Raw genomic sequence first — 16,363 nt, 5'->3', positions numbered from 1 at the left:
GTGAGAAAGAGCGGTGGTGACGTCAGCGGGCGCACTGCTTGCGTCAGGAACACGCCTCTGCACCCGCCCCTGTTCCACCGCTCCGTCCCGAGTGCGCCGTCCGCAGATACCGGAGACGGCAACCCGACGATCCGAGCCGAAGCCGGGCGGGCAAGGCGAGCCCCCGCGCCGCGTTGTAATCGAAGCGTCGCAGACTGCTGCTCCCGCCGTCGCCATCTGCGGGGAGTGCTGTAGCTGGCGTCCGCCGCAGCGGAGGAAGACGCGCAGATCGAACGGCCAACGGTCATTCGAGTTTAAACAGTGGCGCGTTAGTGTCTACGGGAGCTTGCAGGGCAAGTATGGAACGGTTCGGAGCAGCTTGGGAGTGATGCATACATACACGGATTTGCTTTGGGTTCAACTTCCTGACCTGCCCACCGTTTTCCGGACAGAGAAAACGCAAAGACGCGAGCCTACCATGCTTTGTGCTGCATGTAGTCCGAAGCCTTAAACTATGACCTATTTCAAAACATCCATGTAACATCGGAACGTTAACACTAACAATCAATACGGTGAAATTGTGACGCCATCGAGTCCGTGGTTCGGGTGCGGAACGCGAAACTCGGGCTTGAATTGTCACGGCAAATAAACCACCTTTTTCCGCGAAGCAGGCTAAAATTACACATATTCTAAGTTAACAGCTCATACCTGTGTAAGGTTTGTTTAGTGCTCATTTCAAAAAAAAAAAAAAAAAGGATGCACGCATTGTGGGCGCATAGCGGAAGTTGACAAGCGTTCAACCGAACGATGCTTAGCTGTCTCTTTCTACTGGGTTGTCTTCAATACTTGGGTACTCGCGGTTTCCGAAGTGCCACGCAGAGTTGTGCCGATATATGCGCGCTCGTGTGTTAAAAAAAAAGAAAGAAGAAAAAGAAAAGAAAAGAAGCATTCCCACATCACGGTGCAGCAGGATGCGAACCAGCGTAAAGTAAAACCAGAACAGGAAATAGCGTCTTTCCTGCCTTCCATCTACTCATTGTTTCGCGTCCTATTATGCCGTAAAAAAAAGCACAACCGAACCAGCACAGCAACGAAGAATACGTTCCAGTCCCATATGCTGTTGTTCACACAGGTAATGTCACGGCTTCGGCATGCCAAACGGTCTCGCATTATGACCAGCCATGTCAATATTTAACGTAACATGCAGGCTGTAGCTACGTAACACGAGTCATGGCACGCCGTGGCTGATGAGGGTTTGCAAAGGGAATAGAAATGTGTGAATTGTGGCGCTTCGGAGTACCCCAGATGAATGTTGCTGCGAAGCACAACAGTGCTGTCCATCTCCCGTGTCACAAAAGCAGACATACCCAACAGGTCGTTCGCCTAGGTTGCGCTGCTGTTCAACGGTCGGTAAAAGAAAAAGTGCACTTGTTTGTTTGAACTTGTAGATTTTATGTTAAATGTCGTCGCGCTTGCGTTTCCAGAGAGGGGAAAAAGAAAAGAACGTTGATCGCTAGGCAAGGCAATGAAAGCCATACCCGTCAATTTCCGAACTTCTTGCTCGATGTGCTGGCATCGATGACGTTTGTCTTACGTCGTGGATTTCAGTAAGTATTCTCGCGCATCGACCACACATGTACGGGGGGGGAGTCCACAAAATTTGGCAGACTCAACTTCATTTGCTTACTTGCGAACACAATTTTGTGTTAGCGATCAACGGTTTTAGAGCACCGAGCACACACTACCAATAATCGGTGACGTCACGGGTTGGTACGTGATCACAGTCATGATGATATGAGCATCCAGTCGCAGATGGGGACGTGGCACTTGCTACCAAGCTCGTTATCTTTACGCACTGAGCTGCACATTTACTGTGGAAAGTTCGCTTCCTTTCGTGTTATCTCTTGCTTCGCGCCGTCAATCTTCCATCCTTCTTCAACTAACATCCACAGCAGTTTAATTTACGTTTAGCCTACCGCCCTGAAAACCTAATGTTTCGACCAAGTCAACTGCTTCCGTGTTTATCGCTGGATGGATGCCTTGAAAATCTAAGGGAATATGTCCAATGGTTTCTGCGCCAACCGGGCACCTCCTTGGTTAACCTCGATACCTTTACCTGTTCGTCTTTCTCTCTCTCTCTCTCTCTACGCGTTCTCTTACACACTGATCTGGCTTCAAGCAAAATGACACTGCTCTTTGAATTATCACAAACCGCTTCCTTTCCGATTTCGTTTGTACGTGTAAAGTGTTTGCAGTGCAGTACAGGTTAAAATAATTCTGCAGATGTAATTTCTCGAGCATTCCTCGCCGCTGCCACCGCAGTTCTATGAAGGTGAAATGTAAAAACACTCGTGTACTTAGAATTAGGTGCACATAACCCAGAACCTTCCACTTCGACGACCCTCAAGTTCTCACTATGCAGTTGAAACAATTGAAACAATTGGCGCCGGCAGCGACCGGTGTCGAAATAATGTCAGGTGTGCATCCGACGCCGCGCGTGTTAGAAATTCCGAGGTGAGACTGTATATCACACTCGTACATACGTGGTGATCATATTTAGGTTTCCCGGACTTCCTTTTTTTTTTTTAAGTCGCCTGTTGCGGATAATTCTATTCCTTGAGCTGCATTACTCAGAGAGGCGGGCATTACTTGCACAAGAAATTGAAATGCATATGCAGTGAGTTAAATCGCTAAATAGCTTCTTAATTACTTTACGACACATATTTCGAACTCTTTCTTCGTTCAAACAGAGAGAGAGAGAGATAATGAAGGCAGGGATGTTAACCAGTCGAGGGTCTGGTTGGCTACCCTACGCTGGAGGAATCGGGAAGGGGAAGCGAGGAAAGGGAGAGAGAGTATAAAGACGTGCACAGATAGATGAAGGTAGATGATTCCAGTCCTTCAAATAGCGCAAGACTGGAATAATCTACCTGCTGAAGCGGTGCACCACTCCAGTTATTCATCGGTCAAGGCATTCATTGAAAATGTGACCTAGATATACACACCCCTCATGTAAAACCCTAACTAGGGTATTTGAGGTATGAATAAAAAAAAATATTGCAATTTGCGAATTGTAGTGGGTGATGTTGGAAGGCGTATCCACATGTAATGAAGTTCCAGAATGACCAATATGGCGTCATCAAACTCGCCTTATAAGTGCACTGCTGTTCAACGTACTTTTTTGACAATATGGTCTTTTATGTATTGAAGCACAAAAGTAACTGGAACGCCCATGTATTTCGGCCCACAGTTTGGGAAATAAGATATCGAAACTGCACCATCCTTGAGATTCACGTCAAGTTGATGCGCCTTGCAAGCTCGCGCGCTACAATTCGTGAATTGCAATACGAGCCGTTAATTAATTAGGAAGTTAATGAGTGTTTTTATTGTTTGTTAAATAGGTGAATACGCGTTTTGATCTCTCATTCTAGTAATGTCCGCTTTTTCGAGTACTCCAGCGTTAAGGACAAAAAATTATGCCATCTGCCACAGGCGATCTTTAAACATTCCGGAAATCCCGTATAGCTCAACATCTTGGGATGCGTATAGCGCGCAGCTTTGAGTGGCGAAATGAAATACTGGCTCCAAGTGTATCGCAGACGTCATTGCGGAGCTATGCACAGCTGCTGCTCTCGGCGTGGATTTCACGTGAACTAAGTGAAAAAAATGTAACCATTGACGTGAGCGCTGCTGTTGATCGACTTGTCCCTTTGAATCCCCTGTACATGCCACGCTTCTGAGAGCCTGGTTTCTGTACCATCCTCCAGGCGTTAAGTGCTTGCGTTAAGTGCAGGCGTTAAGTGCTTGCAAGGAGAGTTCACATCTGGGGACTTCAGTTGCTGTCGTTCAAAAGTTACTTCAAGAAAAATGAAGTGTTTTTCTGAAGCGCCGGTAAGCGTGCGGTTTACGCACGTGAATTAATTGACGCACTAATGTGTCAGGTGCAGTTACTCGCGCTTCAAACTTATATACCGGCAGCGACGACGTCAATTTGGGTTGGAAGTCTAGACCTAACGGCGCCCTGTTCTTTACGTGTTCTTTTTTTGATTCGTGCCTTTTATCATTTCCATAACCATAGCTTTCGAAGCCAGAGTCCCACGCCTCGTTTCATTATGCGCGACGACTTAAATACCAATCGCGTGCGTAGTACGGGCGGAAAAACATATCAATCCGAGTTAAGCATTTGAATAAAGAAAGAACAAATAAAAAGAATCTTTGTCGCGCCGTAGCAATAACAGATCTCGCAGGGCAATGAACGCTACCTCTCAACAAGCTGGAATGTCGTTAGGAGCGACCTTTTACAGTTCATATACAACTGCGCTCAATCAGCGATGCAAGGAAGTGTATACGCTTGCGATTATCGTCGTTATACTCTCCTCCGCTCATTACTGATCCCTTACGGTAATCACTTCATCACGTGCAATTGCCAGCTGGAAACCTCTGCTGATTTAAGGGGCACTAAGGAGCTGTATCAGAGAGCAAACTGGTATCGACGATCAAGAGAAAAAGAATGGAGCTGCTGGGCAGCTCATGTAATGCGCCGGTTAGATAACCGTTGGACCATTAGGGTTACAGAATGGGTACCAAGGGAAGGGAAACGCAGTTGAAGACGGCAGATGACTAGGTGTAGGGATGAAATTAGGAAATTCTCGTGCGCTAGTTGGAATCGGTTGGCGCAGGACAGGGGTAATTGGAGATCGCAGGGAGAAGCCTTCGTCCTGAGGCAGACATAAAACATGCTGCTGATGATGATAATGAAGGAGCTGTATTTCTTCAAGCTCCCCTATCCTTCCTCCCCCCCCCCCCTTTAAAAAACGAGAAACAAAAAGATGTCGTCGTCACAGCGAAGTACTGGCGCTGGGGGTGTACATGGAAATTTTTAAATGAAAAAAAAAAAGATCACCGCCCCTTCCAGTTCGTGAAAGTCGTCGAACAGCGAAGCTGTGTTAGTTCCACCGTGTTACATCATGCAAGTCAAACTTCTCAAGCAGTCTACATTGTAAATCTCTTATTTCACCATTCTTTCACCTCATTATCGCTTTTGCGGTAGGCAGCTTCTTCCTTTGGTGTACGCACTACTCGGTCTTCCCATAGTTGCAGCTGGGATGGAATGTGCGGTACCGCTAATCCAAAGCTCCGTATATTGGGCCCACCACTGGACCTACGGGCGCTGCAATCGTTTTGACTATTAGTTGGGTTGGTTTGGCAATTGACGTCTTTGTGTTTCTTAATGAAGTTACATACGTTCGGCTGCGACGGAGAGAACGACGTCAGTGACGGTATGCCTGCAGTCCGCCGCTGTCGCTTGAGTCCGATGTCCCGAGTTTGCTCGGTGGCGTGGTTAGCAGCATCCGCCCGGCCTAGCCGCTTGCGATTCTTCCAAAATTAAATTGCTTCAACAAAAAAGTAAGTCTGTCCGTCACGTAAGACAATGAGTGGCTCTTACCTCCTTAAGTAATGAATAAAGGGAAAATCAGACATCCACCCGTTTGTAGCAATTGCTACAAAGGGAACCTATAAGGGTTCCTCGAAAGAAAAGCCTCAGAGTTGAAAAATTCGTCCTGGTCTGGGACTCGAACCCGGGACCACCGCCTTTCCGGGGCAGCCGCTTTACCATCTGAGTTAACCAGGCAGCTAGCAGATGGCAGGGCTACAAAGCAAACCCGTATGGGTTTCCTTTGTAGCAATTGCTACGAACGGGTGGATGTCTGATTTTCCCTTTAATAATTACTTGTCTCCACCTTGCGGTTTTCCGCAGAACTACTGCGTCAAACACTTGCCTTTGCTTCGTGTTGTCGACAAATTCGACTTCGCCATGCCATCTGATAGCCACCCGGTTAGCTCAGATGGTAGAGCGGCTGCCCCGGAAAGGCGGTGGTCCCGGGTTCGAGTCCCGGACGAATTTTTTCTCCAACTGAGAACCCGTATGGGTTTCCTTTGTAGCAATTGCTACGAATGGGTGAATGTCTGATTTTCCCTTTATTAGTCGCTTCTCTCCACCTTGCGGGTTTCCGCAGAACTACTACGTCACCCCCTTAAGCAATAGCTCATGCTTCCGTAAACGCGGCCTCCCCAATACAACGACTGAAGTGAACTTCTACGCTGGAATGACGAGCGGCAACGGAGCCAGCTGTGGAAGCAGACGATGACGTTCGAGCAATTGCTAATGATGATAGCTTTAGTGAACTCTGACAACGACGGCACAGGGTTCGCATGAAGAGCTTCGCCTTAAAGAAAGGAAGTCGGACTTTTTTTTTTAGTAAGCAGCCTTTTATTGCTAAATTAATGCAAATATAGTCATGAAAAAAATACTTGATCAGTATAAGCTGATTTCGTGTTTCTCTACAGTGTGCCTTGACTTGAACATGCGTGCCCTTTCAGTCGCTTCTACCTCTCACTTTCTCACCGTGTCTGGTTAAACGGGATCCGCATAGACGAGGTCTTAAGCGCTCGCCTCCGAAAAAGAAAAAAAAAAAAAAAGTCGGGCGTCTTTGGGCTCAGCACATGCGGGTTGTGTGTCCGATAGACCACGTGATGCACAGCATTGTCGAGCACGGCGATGTTTCAACGCGCCTACGTGACTAATAATATCGCGGACGAGGTACATCTATATATGTCACGTAGTATAGTGACGGTGAAGAAGGCAGCAAAACTGATTGACGAAACTAGCGTTTTATTGGGCGAACATGGGTCCTCAAAATCAGGCTACACTCAAAGAACAACGATAGCGGCGAACACAGTCGGAGATCGTCGGAAATCTGATCAGCGGGTCAAGCGCGTCAGCTTTTATACGGGAGCCATCGAACGTTCCAGTGTAACCGCTGGTGACCGCGTGTCTTCCAGAAAGTTCCACACTATTCGCGTCGCGTCTGAAATCAGATTACGCAAGGTTCGGTGACAATAGACAGCCGATAGAGCGATCGATAACATTCGAGAAACTTCCGATACGTGCAGGCGCGTCCTGCGCTGTGCGATAACATTTGTTGGGCGTTGAAACGTGGTCACCCGATAAAGATAAAGTAGACGTGTCAATATGAACACAATGTCGTAAACAAGGCTCTCCGTTCCGCTTGCACTTTAAACCTTGAAAGGAAGTTGCACTTCACCTTAAAAGCAACTTAGGTGGCAGTTCCGACTGCGCAAGGAGGGAGAGACGAATTTGTTTTTGCGTTAAACCTTCTAATGACACACACAGCGCGAGTGCATCATGCTTAATTTGACAAATATCTTTAAGGCGCAAACAAGAGACACGGCACAAAAGGAAGGTAATACACAGGACAGGCGCCGTGCCGTGTCACTTGTTTGCGCCTTAAAAATACTTATCAAATACGCACCAACTAGGCCCATAGAAAGTTCTTCTAAACTCATCATGCTTAAGATTGCTCAAAATTTCCTAGTTCTTCGTGGTTCTAGCTTGCTCCATGGTCCATTCTATATGTGAAACGTATTTTACGTCTGCATTGGCTCTCATTCAAACGGATACTGAACGCGAGCATCGAATTGATGTAATAGCATACAACAGTTCTGATAGGTGATATCTGAAACATGGCGGCCATGACGTGTATGCGGCTCCGCAATTACCTTCGGCATACGCAGTTCGCAAAGGCACAACCATCGATATATGTTTCTGAACATACTCAGAGGGAACCGTCGCTGGGGCGTGGATTTGAACGCCGCCTATTGTTTGCAAACTGGACCGCTGGTGTACGTCATAGTGCAGTAAGATGGAAAGCTGGGCGAGTTGGAATCGATGCGTTATTTGGATCAGCACCGAAAACGACGGCAACACAGATTCTTAAAAAAAAAAATGATTTTGCACTATCGTTTCTCTGCACAGCAAGGTCGCATTTTATGGTTCGAATATAACGCTTGGCGCTGTTACAATTGCCTGGTTTGTCACGAAAAAAAAAATGAATTAGCTTTCGTCTGCGGCTCTCAGATGCACCCCCTATCAATCGAAACCAATCTTGAAGGCCATGCCCTGCCGTAACTGCAAACGCCGGAAGTGACATAGCCGCCATGTTTTAAACATTACTGGCTGCGATGGGCGGAGACGGAAGAAAAATCCGCCGTTTTCTCTTGACAAACCAGGCAACGATCCGGCCCATATTAAACCTGATCTGGCTGTGATATTCGCGCCAGAACAAAGGATCTCTAAGGGCAAAAATGCAAGGGCACTGCTTTGGTGCTTCGCAGAACATGATGGCTGTGACGTCGCGTGGTCTTCTGCTCCACGGCGATGCATGACCTCCGAAATAAGAGTTCCATTACTCGCAGGGGTATGGCGATGCGGACATTACGAAGTGTGCAGACGAAAGCAACTTCGCATTTCATTTTCCTTGTGATCGGGGTAAGTAAGAGTACCAAGTATTGTGTTGAACGATCCAGACCATAAGATAAGTTCTCACCGACAAACTTGAGGAAGTACAAAGCAGGGGTAAACTCAAGCTTTTGAAGGAGAAATGCGGGTCACCGTAGTGGCGGGAACTCCTGGCGCCCGCCATCGGGAAAAGCATAGCATTCAAAATTAGCGTTTGCTACTTGGGTAGCCGTCGTATACCGCCGTGTCGAAAACCCGACGTCTACGACGTGTTTCCCGCTTCAAAAATCACTTCCGCCGCATTCAACCAAAAAATAAATAAATAAATAAAGCATAGCCTTTAATATCCAGATTTGAAATCCAGAGGGCGCCACCTTATGGGGCGTGGATTTGGACGCCACCTATCGCCACAGTTACACGAATGGCGGAGGCCCCCTTCGTACCGTTGCCGTCGTTATTAGCGCCGCCGTCGTGCTGTCGCGGTATCGACGCGCATGCGCGGCCTGGCTGCGCATGCGCAGGAAAGCGCAGTACGTTCGGCTAGAAAAAAAAAAAACCCCGTACGCAGCGATGCAACTTAAGTCGAAGCACATGCTTGACTTGATCCGAGTGACGCCTATCGGGAACGCACCGAAGGAAACGCAGTGAGCGTCTTTGGGCACGTTAACGCCAGGCGTCATCTAAATCAAGTCAAGCATGTGCTTCGACTTAAGTTGCATCTCTGCATACGGGGGTAAGACAAGCGAATGCATCGTTACGCCTCCACTCAATCGCCCCTGTCGAAGCCAGGACAGCGTTCTGCAGCACGCTTCCCTCGAACGCTGCTGGCACGAGCGTTGTGCGCGCATTGATTGGCGTTTCTTCTGCTGGGCAGTTGCTTGCGTACAGCGCCCCGGTTCATACACTGGTCCTAGTAAAACGGACATTGGAACGTCAAACTAAATCTATCCGATCATTTCTTTGGGCCCTGGCAAACACCGACGATTTTTCCATCGGTCTTGTCATGTGCAGCATCGATGGCGCAACGCCTCTCCAGCGCTCTTCATCACGCCGGCGTTCTCAGACGCAATCAGCGCAATGCTAAACCTCGCTATCGCTTTCAAAGTTTTGCATCGGGCGAAAGATGTTTTTTAGTACATATCTTTCATTTTCCGCCTTTTCTAGCCTGCCAAGTATCCGCACACACTAGCGCCGACATTTTCGCGTGTCCAAGGAATGCATAATTTATGAATTCAGCTCAACTCACGGCTCCTCTTTAGCATGCCTTTAAGTCTACATACGAATCTTTTTTTTTTCTTCTTCTATACTTATCGTCTTTGAAAGACGCAGGAACTCTCGGTACGTTCAGTAGGAGCCCGCCTCAGCGTAGCAGAAGTGGGCGAGATTTGAAAGCGAAGGCATTCATGAGTTGCAAACTAACTTCGCGCGCACTTTCTATATGGGAACTAATTTGCCCTGAAATCGACTTTTTTTTTTTTTTTTTAAGACTGCCTTCGTCGTCCCACGCGCAGATCTCGCCGGAGCGAACACGGCGCGCATTGATTTCGGAAGTTGCGTTAAAGAAGCCAGCCCTCAGCCGGTCGCACTCGAAAGCAAGCGGTCTCCCTCCCCTCCCCCCCTCTCCTTTTTATTCTGTTTTGAAGCTCTACAAATCGAAGCTCACCCGAATGCGCGCGCACATGTTGCGACGGAAAAGTCGCTCATTCGCGTAATGGAATGGCCGCCGCCAGATATACGCCAGCGCCTGCAACGAGGACTTTACGCAGACCTTCAGCAAATTGAGGGGAGGAATCTTTTCTCTTATGTCGGTTGGTCGGTCGGTCAACTTTCATCATACAAAAAAAAATTTACTGCAGTTCTACCGCCCAGATCGAACATAAGAAAGAAGAGGGGGGAAAAAGAAAGAAAGAAGCAATAACCAATGAAGTCACCAAGACGTGCTAAAAGAACTCAGTTCTGCTTCGGATCGAAGTCTCGAATTCTGACGTGCAGCGGCGCAAGGCGTAGATCTGCCCCTCGCATTTACGCAACGGCGGCGCTGCGTCACGATAATGTGACGAGAGTGCATAGGCAAACAGTTTCGTGGAAGCGTACAGCCATTACGGCATCGCAGGCGGGGCCCTTCGATGTCGCACTGCCGTTCTTCCATTGAAAACAGGCGCATATGCATGCCTTTGCGAAGGTGATGCCGCCCGTCGAATAGCTGTGCCTCGGGGGGTGGATCCTGGGCACCGTTCGCGAGTGTAGAACGCAAATGCATAGAAGGCAGTATAGGAGCGTTAGAAGAGAGATTTTCCTAATCTGACGAAATCTAATACGAATACTCGAGGAAGGTGTCCTTCGAATAACGACCTGACTATGAGATTTTCTCATTTCTAACACGACAACATGCGCTAATGGCGCTAGCGGCGGCCGGACTAACTTCGGTCGCGAGGTCGCGCTGTCTGCGCAAGCAGGCCTGCGTAGCCAGGCAGTTACCAATACGCGCGAACCGTCCAACGTCATTTTCAATGTGTCCTTCTCACTTGGCTATCGAATGGTACGTGGTACGTGACCGATGCGCTTAAGCGCGTACGTGCGTGGCTTGAGTGAGCCATAAAAGTCACGCCATGAAAACAAAGTGCGCTTGGGCGGCTGTGTCGACCCGCTCAAACTCAAGGACGATGACCTTCGGCATGATGTCGGACTACTGCCTGGCGTGGATCACGCAGACGTCAAGGATTATCTTGTGAATGCAATGAGCTTCATGAACCGCTAGCAATTGAAAGCCTGTAAGCCGATGGAAGGCCACAATTATCTGTCGAGCGGCTGGGTGCAGCAACCGTGCGTCAACGTGCTCGCGTGACATGATCGCCTTCGTTACGGAATTTACTGTGTTCTCCACTTGCGTCGTTGAGGTAGCGTTAATATTGCTTCACTGAAATGAACCCCGAGAACTAAACACCAATTCCACAGCCTTCGTAATTTTTGTGTTGCGTCAATTCTGCTAGTCTTGCCAAAACAGCATTTTTTTTTTTTTTTGCTCTCCCAGGTTCATCATTCACAATCATTCAATGAAAAAGCCACTCACACCGTGACTTGTCGTGGAAGGAGACGGCGAGGTGCTGGCTGCACACACGTCCACCGCAGGGCTTGCAGAGGCAGGCTCGCACATAGCTGCTGTGCTCATTTACATTGGGGCTGCAGTGAAGAAGAGAGATGACCGGGTATCGAGAAGAACCCAATCCGGGCAACATTCCTGTCGCCGGGCTTGTTTCTTTCGCAATTGACGCATCCAAACACAGCACAGTTCACCATGACGCCGAAGCTCAGTTGACGCACGGCCACGGCGCGTAGTCTGTCTGGATGCGCGAACAGTGTACGTAGACCATTTCAGTAAACAATTAGTAACAGCACTGCGCACGAAACACTGAAACGTCCGTGCTTGTCTGTCAGCGACTGGTCAGGTCCACAAGGCAGACGGCGTGTCCAAAGATAGGGATCAGATATGTTCGCGCGAGAAAGACCGATGGTATCCGTCCGACGCTCCGCGACAGTCGCGACAGTATAAATATGGCGCGGCTGCCCCGGCGACGCTGTCGCCGCCTCGCGGATCGAGCTCAGTGCGTACCCCCCCATACAAAACGAAATGTGAAGTTCGTGTGGATATTCGCTTGGTAAACAAATTACTGACACTATCGGACACATGCATGTAATGACGTTCACAACAGGAGGCCCGGTGAATTGAAGAGCTTCTAAATGAATGATATTTGTTTTCCGTTATCGGCTCTGCTGGCAGCACAATCATTCGGAGATGTCTTCAACTGCACCGATCCGCCTTCCTCGAGACTCCGTAAGTGTTTCATCTATCCCTTGTATTCGAACAGAAACGAATATTCAACAATTTCGACATAGTGAATTCTGGAGTCGGATACTATTTAGATAGCAGGGGTGATTCGATTCATACTCTAAATTTCGGATATTCGCACTGCCCTGACGAGCCGGCATCACGCATTGCGCAGCAGACGCAACGGTCCCCTTAAAAAAAAAATGAAATTATGAGGTTTCACATGCCAAAACCTCTTTCTGATTATAAGGAACGCCGTAGTGGAGCCCTCTGGAAATTTCGGCCACATGGGGTTCCTTAACGTGCACCTAAATCCAAGTACACTTCTGTTTTCGCCCCCATCGGAAGCCAGGATTCGATCCCGCGACCTCGTGCTCAGCAGCCCAACACCATAGCCACTGAGCAACCACAGCGGGTGCACCGGTCCCCTTTGTCGCCTTTGTGCCAAACTCTGCGAAGAGGAGCAGACCGCGAATCTTGACGGCTCGGAGCGATCTTTATCGAGGCGTCCTTGTCCGGCGACTTGGCACTCGCTAGTAACACATCTCGTAAGACGTGAAATTCTTTCGCGCTTCTCAAGGTGTCGTTGAGAGGAGCTCAAGCCGCTGGACTACATTGCGTACTATACATATGGCGTTGCATCGCGGCTGTGTTCCGAACTCGACACGCGAAGTTGCGTAACTCGCGGAAAATTTTCGCGCGAGCGTTCTAAAACGAGAAAGAAAAAAGAAGCAGCAGACTGGTCCCCAAGGAACTGCTTCGTACGTGCGTCAGGCAGCGTACCCCAGTGCACTTACATGTGTACTGTATGCGAATTTCAAGAAAACAGCGTGAGTATGACGGGAGAAGAAGGCGCGATTTGCGAGCTTATTCTGTGCTGAGGTACTTTTCCTAGTGATTCTTAGATGCCCGTGTGATATAACACATGGATGATGCTATGCACACTACAGAGCGTGCTTCCTGCTGGAAATGGCTGGGTGGACGACGCACAGTTGCCGCAGGGCGATGCTATCACATCCCATGTAATGCTTTGTTATTTCAGCCGTACAGTGGTTTAACAATAGAAACGTACACTCGACGGGAAGTCGTAGTCTGGTTTATACTTTTACAATTCGCGCACCCAATCGGGGAATTTCATTACTATTTCGGTCTAACCGAATTAACCCCAACTTGTTTTTAACGTAACTCAACCTAACCTAATCTTGCAACAACCTTAATTTGCATGCTAACATATGCTAAAAAGATAAGTTTCACCAATGCGAGAATTACCATTCCCTAGGTGACGCTGCATCGTCGAGCACGCAGCCATTTCCGGCAGGGGCGCACTCCGTAGTGCGCATAGAATCACTCATAGGTGCGCCTCTTGTCTGTCAAAATGCGCTTCAATAGCAAGCTTCGCTGCAGAGCTAACTCAGGGTATCCTGTTCAGACACACCTAAAAAAGAAAAAGGAAACTTCTTAATGCTGAATCTGCTTCCTCGAAAATTTGTATTTGTGCTCCATTATTTGACCACTGGTACCCGTCACGTCAGACACGGCTCTTCTGGGCCAATCTTCATTATACCCAGCTAACTGAACCTGTTGACGCTGACGAAATTTATATCATACGCAGGTCGGTCAAATATATCATTAATGTCCGACTAGAATTTGACCTAATTAATGTTACGATCTGTCGTAAGTCCTAAACAATTATAATGAGCTCGTATACGTTTGACGCTGTTGTAAGCACCGAATGCGTAAAAAAAAACGCCCCAATGCGTAAAAGACCACGTTCAGCGAAGAAGAATGATCGCTAGAATAGTCGTATCGACCAGTAGCGACGTTGTTCAAACATGCAGCGGTGCATTTGATTATGAGTGAGCGCGTGGAGTGAACCACGGGCCCGATGGATATAACAGGTGTTCGTTGCCGTATCCGCGCGCAGCTGTATCTATAGCAGACGTCGGCATCTTGCTAGCGGCGCGTCGAGACAGACGAAATGTTTTCGTCTGGTTTTACTGGGATCTTAGAAAAAAAAAAATCCCCTCGCGCCGGTGCTCTTTCGGCGGCGACCACCCGAATCCTCTTTACGATTATAACTGCTTCTAATGACAGTCAGGTGATCGTGCCACTTCTGCAACAGATGAATAACGCCTCATTATGGGGCGCGCCTTATCGGCCTTCTGCAGAAAAACTGCAAAGCCCGCCGACAACCACCTGGAACTCGAGTTTCCAAGCTAGCGAGCTTTGGGACCTTCGCAAAGCCGACGTGCAACCGCACCGATACATTGCACCAGCCAGCGCTCCAGCTTTTCCTTTCACGAGGGCGGGGGTGAAGAGAGACGGAGAGGACGTCTGACTCATCCAACGAACTTTCTGAAAAAAGAAATATAGCAAGAGCACGCAAGTCAAAAGACTCGAAGCGGCTCCTTACCTTCCCTCGACGCTGCCACGGCCATAGAAAGGAGTCTGGACTGCTCATGATGTGGAGGGCGTCGTCGGGTCCCCCGTGGAAAACGGGGAGGACCGCAGTGTGGGGGGTGGTTGTACACGCAGTCTCGGATGGCACCTGTGTAGTCGGGACCTGTTCCTTCCGGGCCGCACAAACTTTGTCGGAGCAAGCAAAAACGAGTTCCCGTATGCTCGTGCGCCAGCGCAAAAAAGACACACACAAGCACTGCAGGCGGGTTGAAACATGCCCTCCCCGAGGCCTTCACCACACGAAGCGACGGCGGTGAGTCATTGCAGACGGCGATCTTCTGCGAACGTAGATGGTTTTCCTCCCGTCTGCTAGAGGACGGCGTCGTTCCTGCACAGGCCGCAGGGGAAGGAAAGAAGGTCAGGCTGGGCAGACTGGGGAAAGGGCCGGTTTCCCAGGCTTTATCCCTAATGCAGGCTACGGCGTGATTGCGGACGCGGCGGCGTTCGTCAGGTGTTGCTGGCGGCGATCCTCAGACGCGATCGAAAGGCGACCACACTTTCGAACTGCGCAGGTCGCGAACCGCAAGTGATTTTGCTGTTCGTACCCGTTCGTTTCAGTGTGCGGGCGACGGGTTGCGGGCCTTCGGTTTCTGGTTCTCTGCTTGTAGCTCATTGGCCGTCAGTGTTTGTCACTGTCATTGGCCGTCAGGTACGAAAAAAAAAAAAAATCTGTTTATGAATGCAAACAAGTATAATAGCGAATAAAACTAGAGAATCGTGCAGTGAGTCAACAATTGCTTCTCGCTTGTACGTATATAGGGGAGGCAGACGATGACGATATGAATCGCTGAGGAAACTTCTACAGAAAAAAAAAGGAAAAGAAAAGAAAGAAGGAGCGGTACGGCTCCCGGAGTATCGGCTCCGCAACGCGCTTATCTTACTGCATGCAAGTCGCCTTCTGATACACGACCTTGTGTTCCTTCTCAGCAGTGTCACGGCTCTGCGGAACTTTTGCCTGCCCGCCATGTTGCGCAGTCGCGCTTCGTGCGCGTTGCGCAGCTTTTAACTAAGACTGCGACATAATAGCCTCGGGTGCCATTATCAGGGTCGCATCTTCGATTTCCGGCAGCGGAGTTTGTGGTATATTGAGGAAACAGGACCGATCGTGGCTGCTGCGGCGTCCTGCAGATGTGCGCGAAGTGACACATTCCGATTTCCGGCCGCATTGCGACGTGATCGTAATGGAAAAGAAGTCGCATAGTTTATTTGTTTATTATTTATTTGTAGATACTGCAATCCCACATTTGGGGATTTTAGCAGGGTGGGAAAAACAATCAAATACACAATACAATATAGCAAAGTGCAGGTAAAAAAAAAAAACAGTCGCAGGTTAAAGATTTAAGAGCTCGCTAAAGAGCTAGAGGTGCTTCAGAATAAACCAATACCACCGTCCTGTGAGACACGTCTGTTAGCCGTGTCTCACAGCGCTGCGGCAGCTTCTACATGCGAGATGGCATCCATTATTGAGGGCAGCTATTGTAAAAGGCACTGAGCATTCCAAAAGTTTAGCCTTGCGTCCAGGACCTTGTGCATACATTATAGTGCACGGTCCGCGAATCACCGTAGCGCTTTATGCTTCGCGGCTTTGTTGCCGAGTGCGAGGTGATCGATACTCGATCGGTCGATCTCTACGAAGCGCACCACGACCGTCGATGCAGCGAACTGCATGTCGCCATTTCCGCAGGGTATACGTCAGCAGTTCTTCGACTCGCAACCGCGATGCATTTATACGCTGCTGCTGCTGCTGGCCGAGCAGAAATCGTCGCTCCCACATCACC

General features: G+C 48.9%; 1 protein-coding gene across 2 annotated transcripts in view; it reads right to left on the bottom strand.

Annotated features, from left to right (window-relative positions):
* The window catches only part of Sesn (Sestrin), a 33,100-nt gene extending 17,919 nt beyond the window's left edge, over positions 1-15,181 (bottom strand). The window contains exon 1 of one of the 2 annotated variants that reach the window (XM_065440163.1): positions 14,539-15,181. In XM_065440163.1, coding sequence (XP_065296235.1) covers positions 14,539-14,586 — 48 coding nt within the window. In that variant the 5' untranslated portion in view covers positions 14,587-15,181. Of the gene's footprint in view, positions 1-11,369; positions 11,486-14,538 lie in introns of those variants that run through there. The other variant, XM_065440161.1, reaches the window with a different exon arrangement.
* Positions 15,182-16,363: the final 1,182 nt, after the last annotated feature.

Source organism: Dermacentor albipictus, chromosome 5 (genome assembly GCF_038994185.2).
Source record: "Dermacentor albipictus isolate Rhodes 1998 colony chromosome 5, USDA_Dalb.pri_finalv2, whole genome shotgun sequence".
Classification (NCBI taxonomy): Eukaryota; Metazoa; Arthropoda; class Arachnida; order Ixodida; family Ixodidae; genus Dermacentor; species Dermacentor albipictus.
The sequence above is the reverse complement of the archived record's forward strand: the minus strand, read 5'-3'. Positions and strand labels throughout refer to the sequence as shown.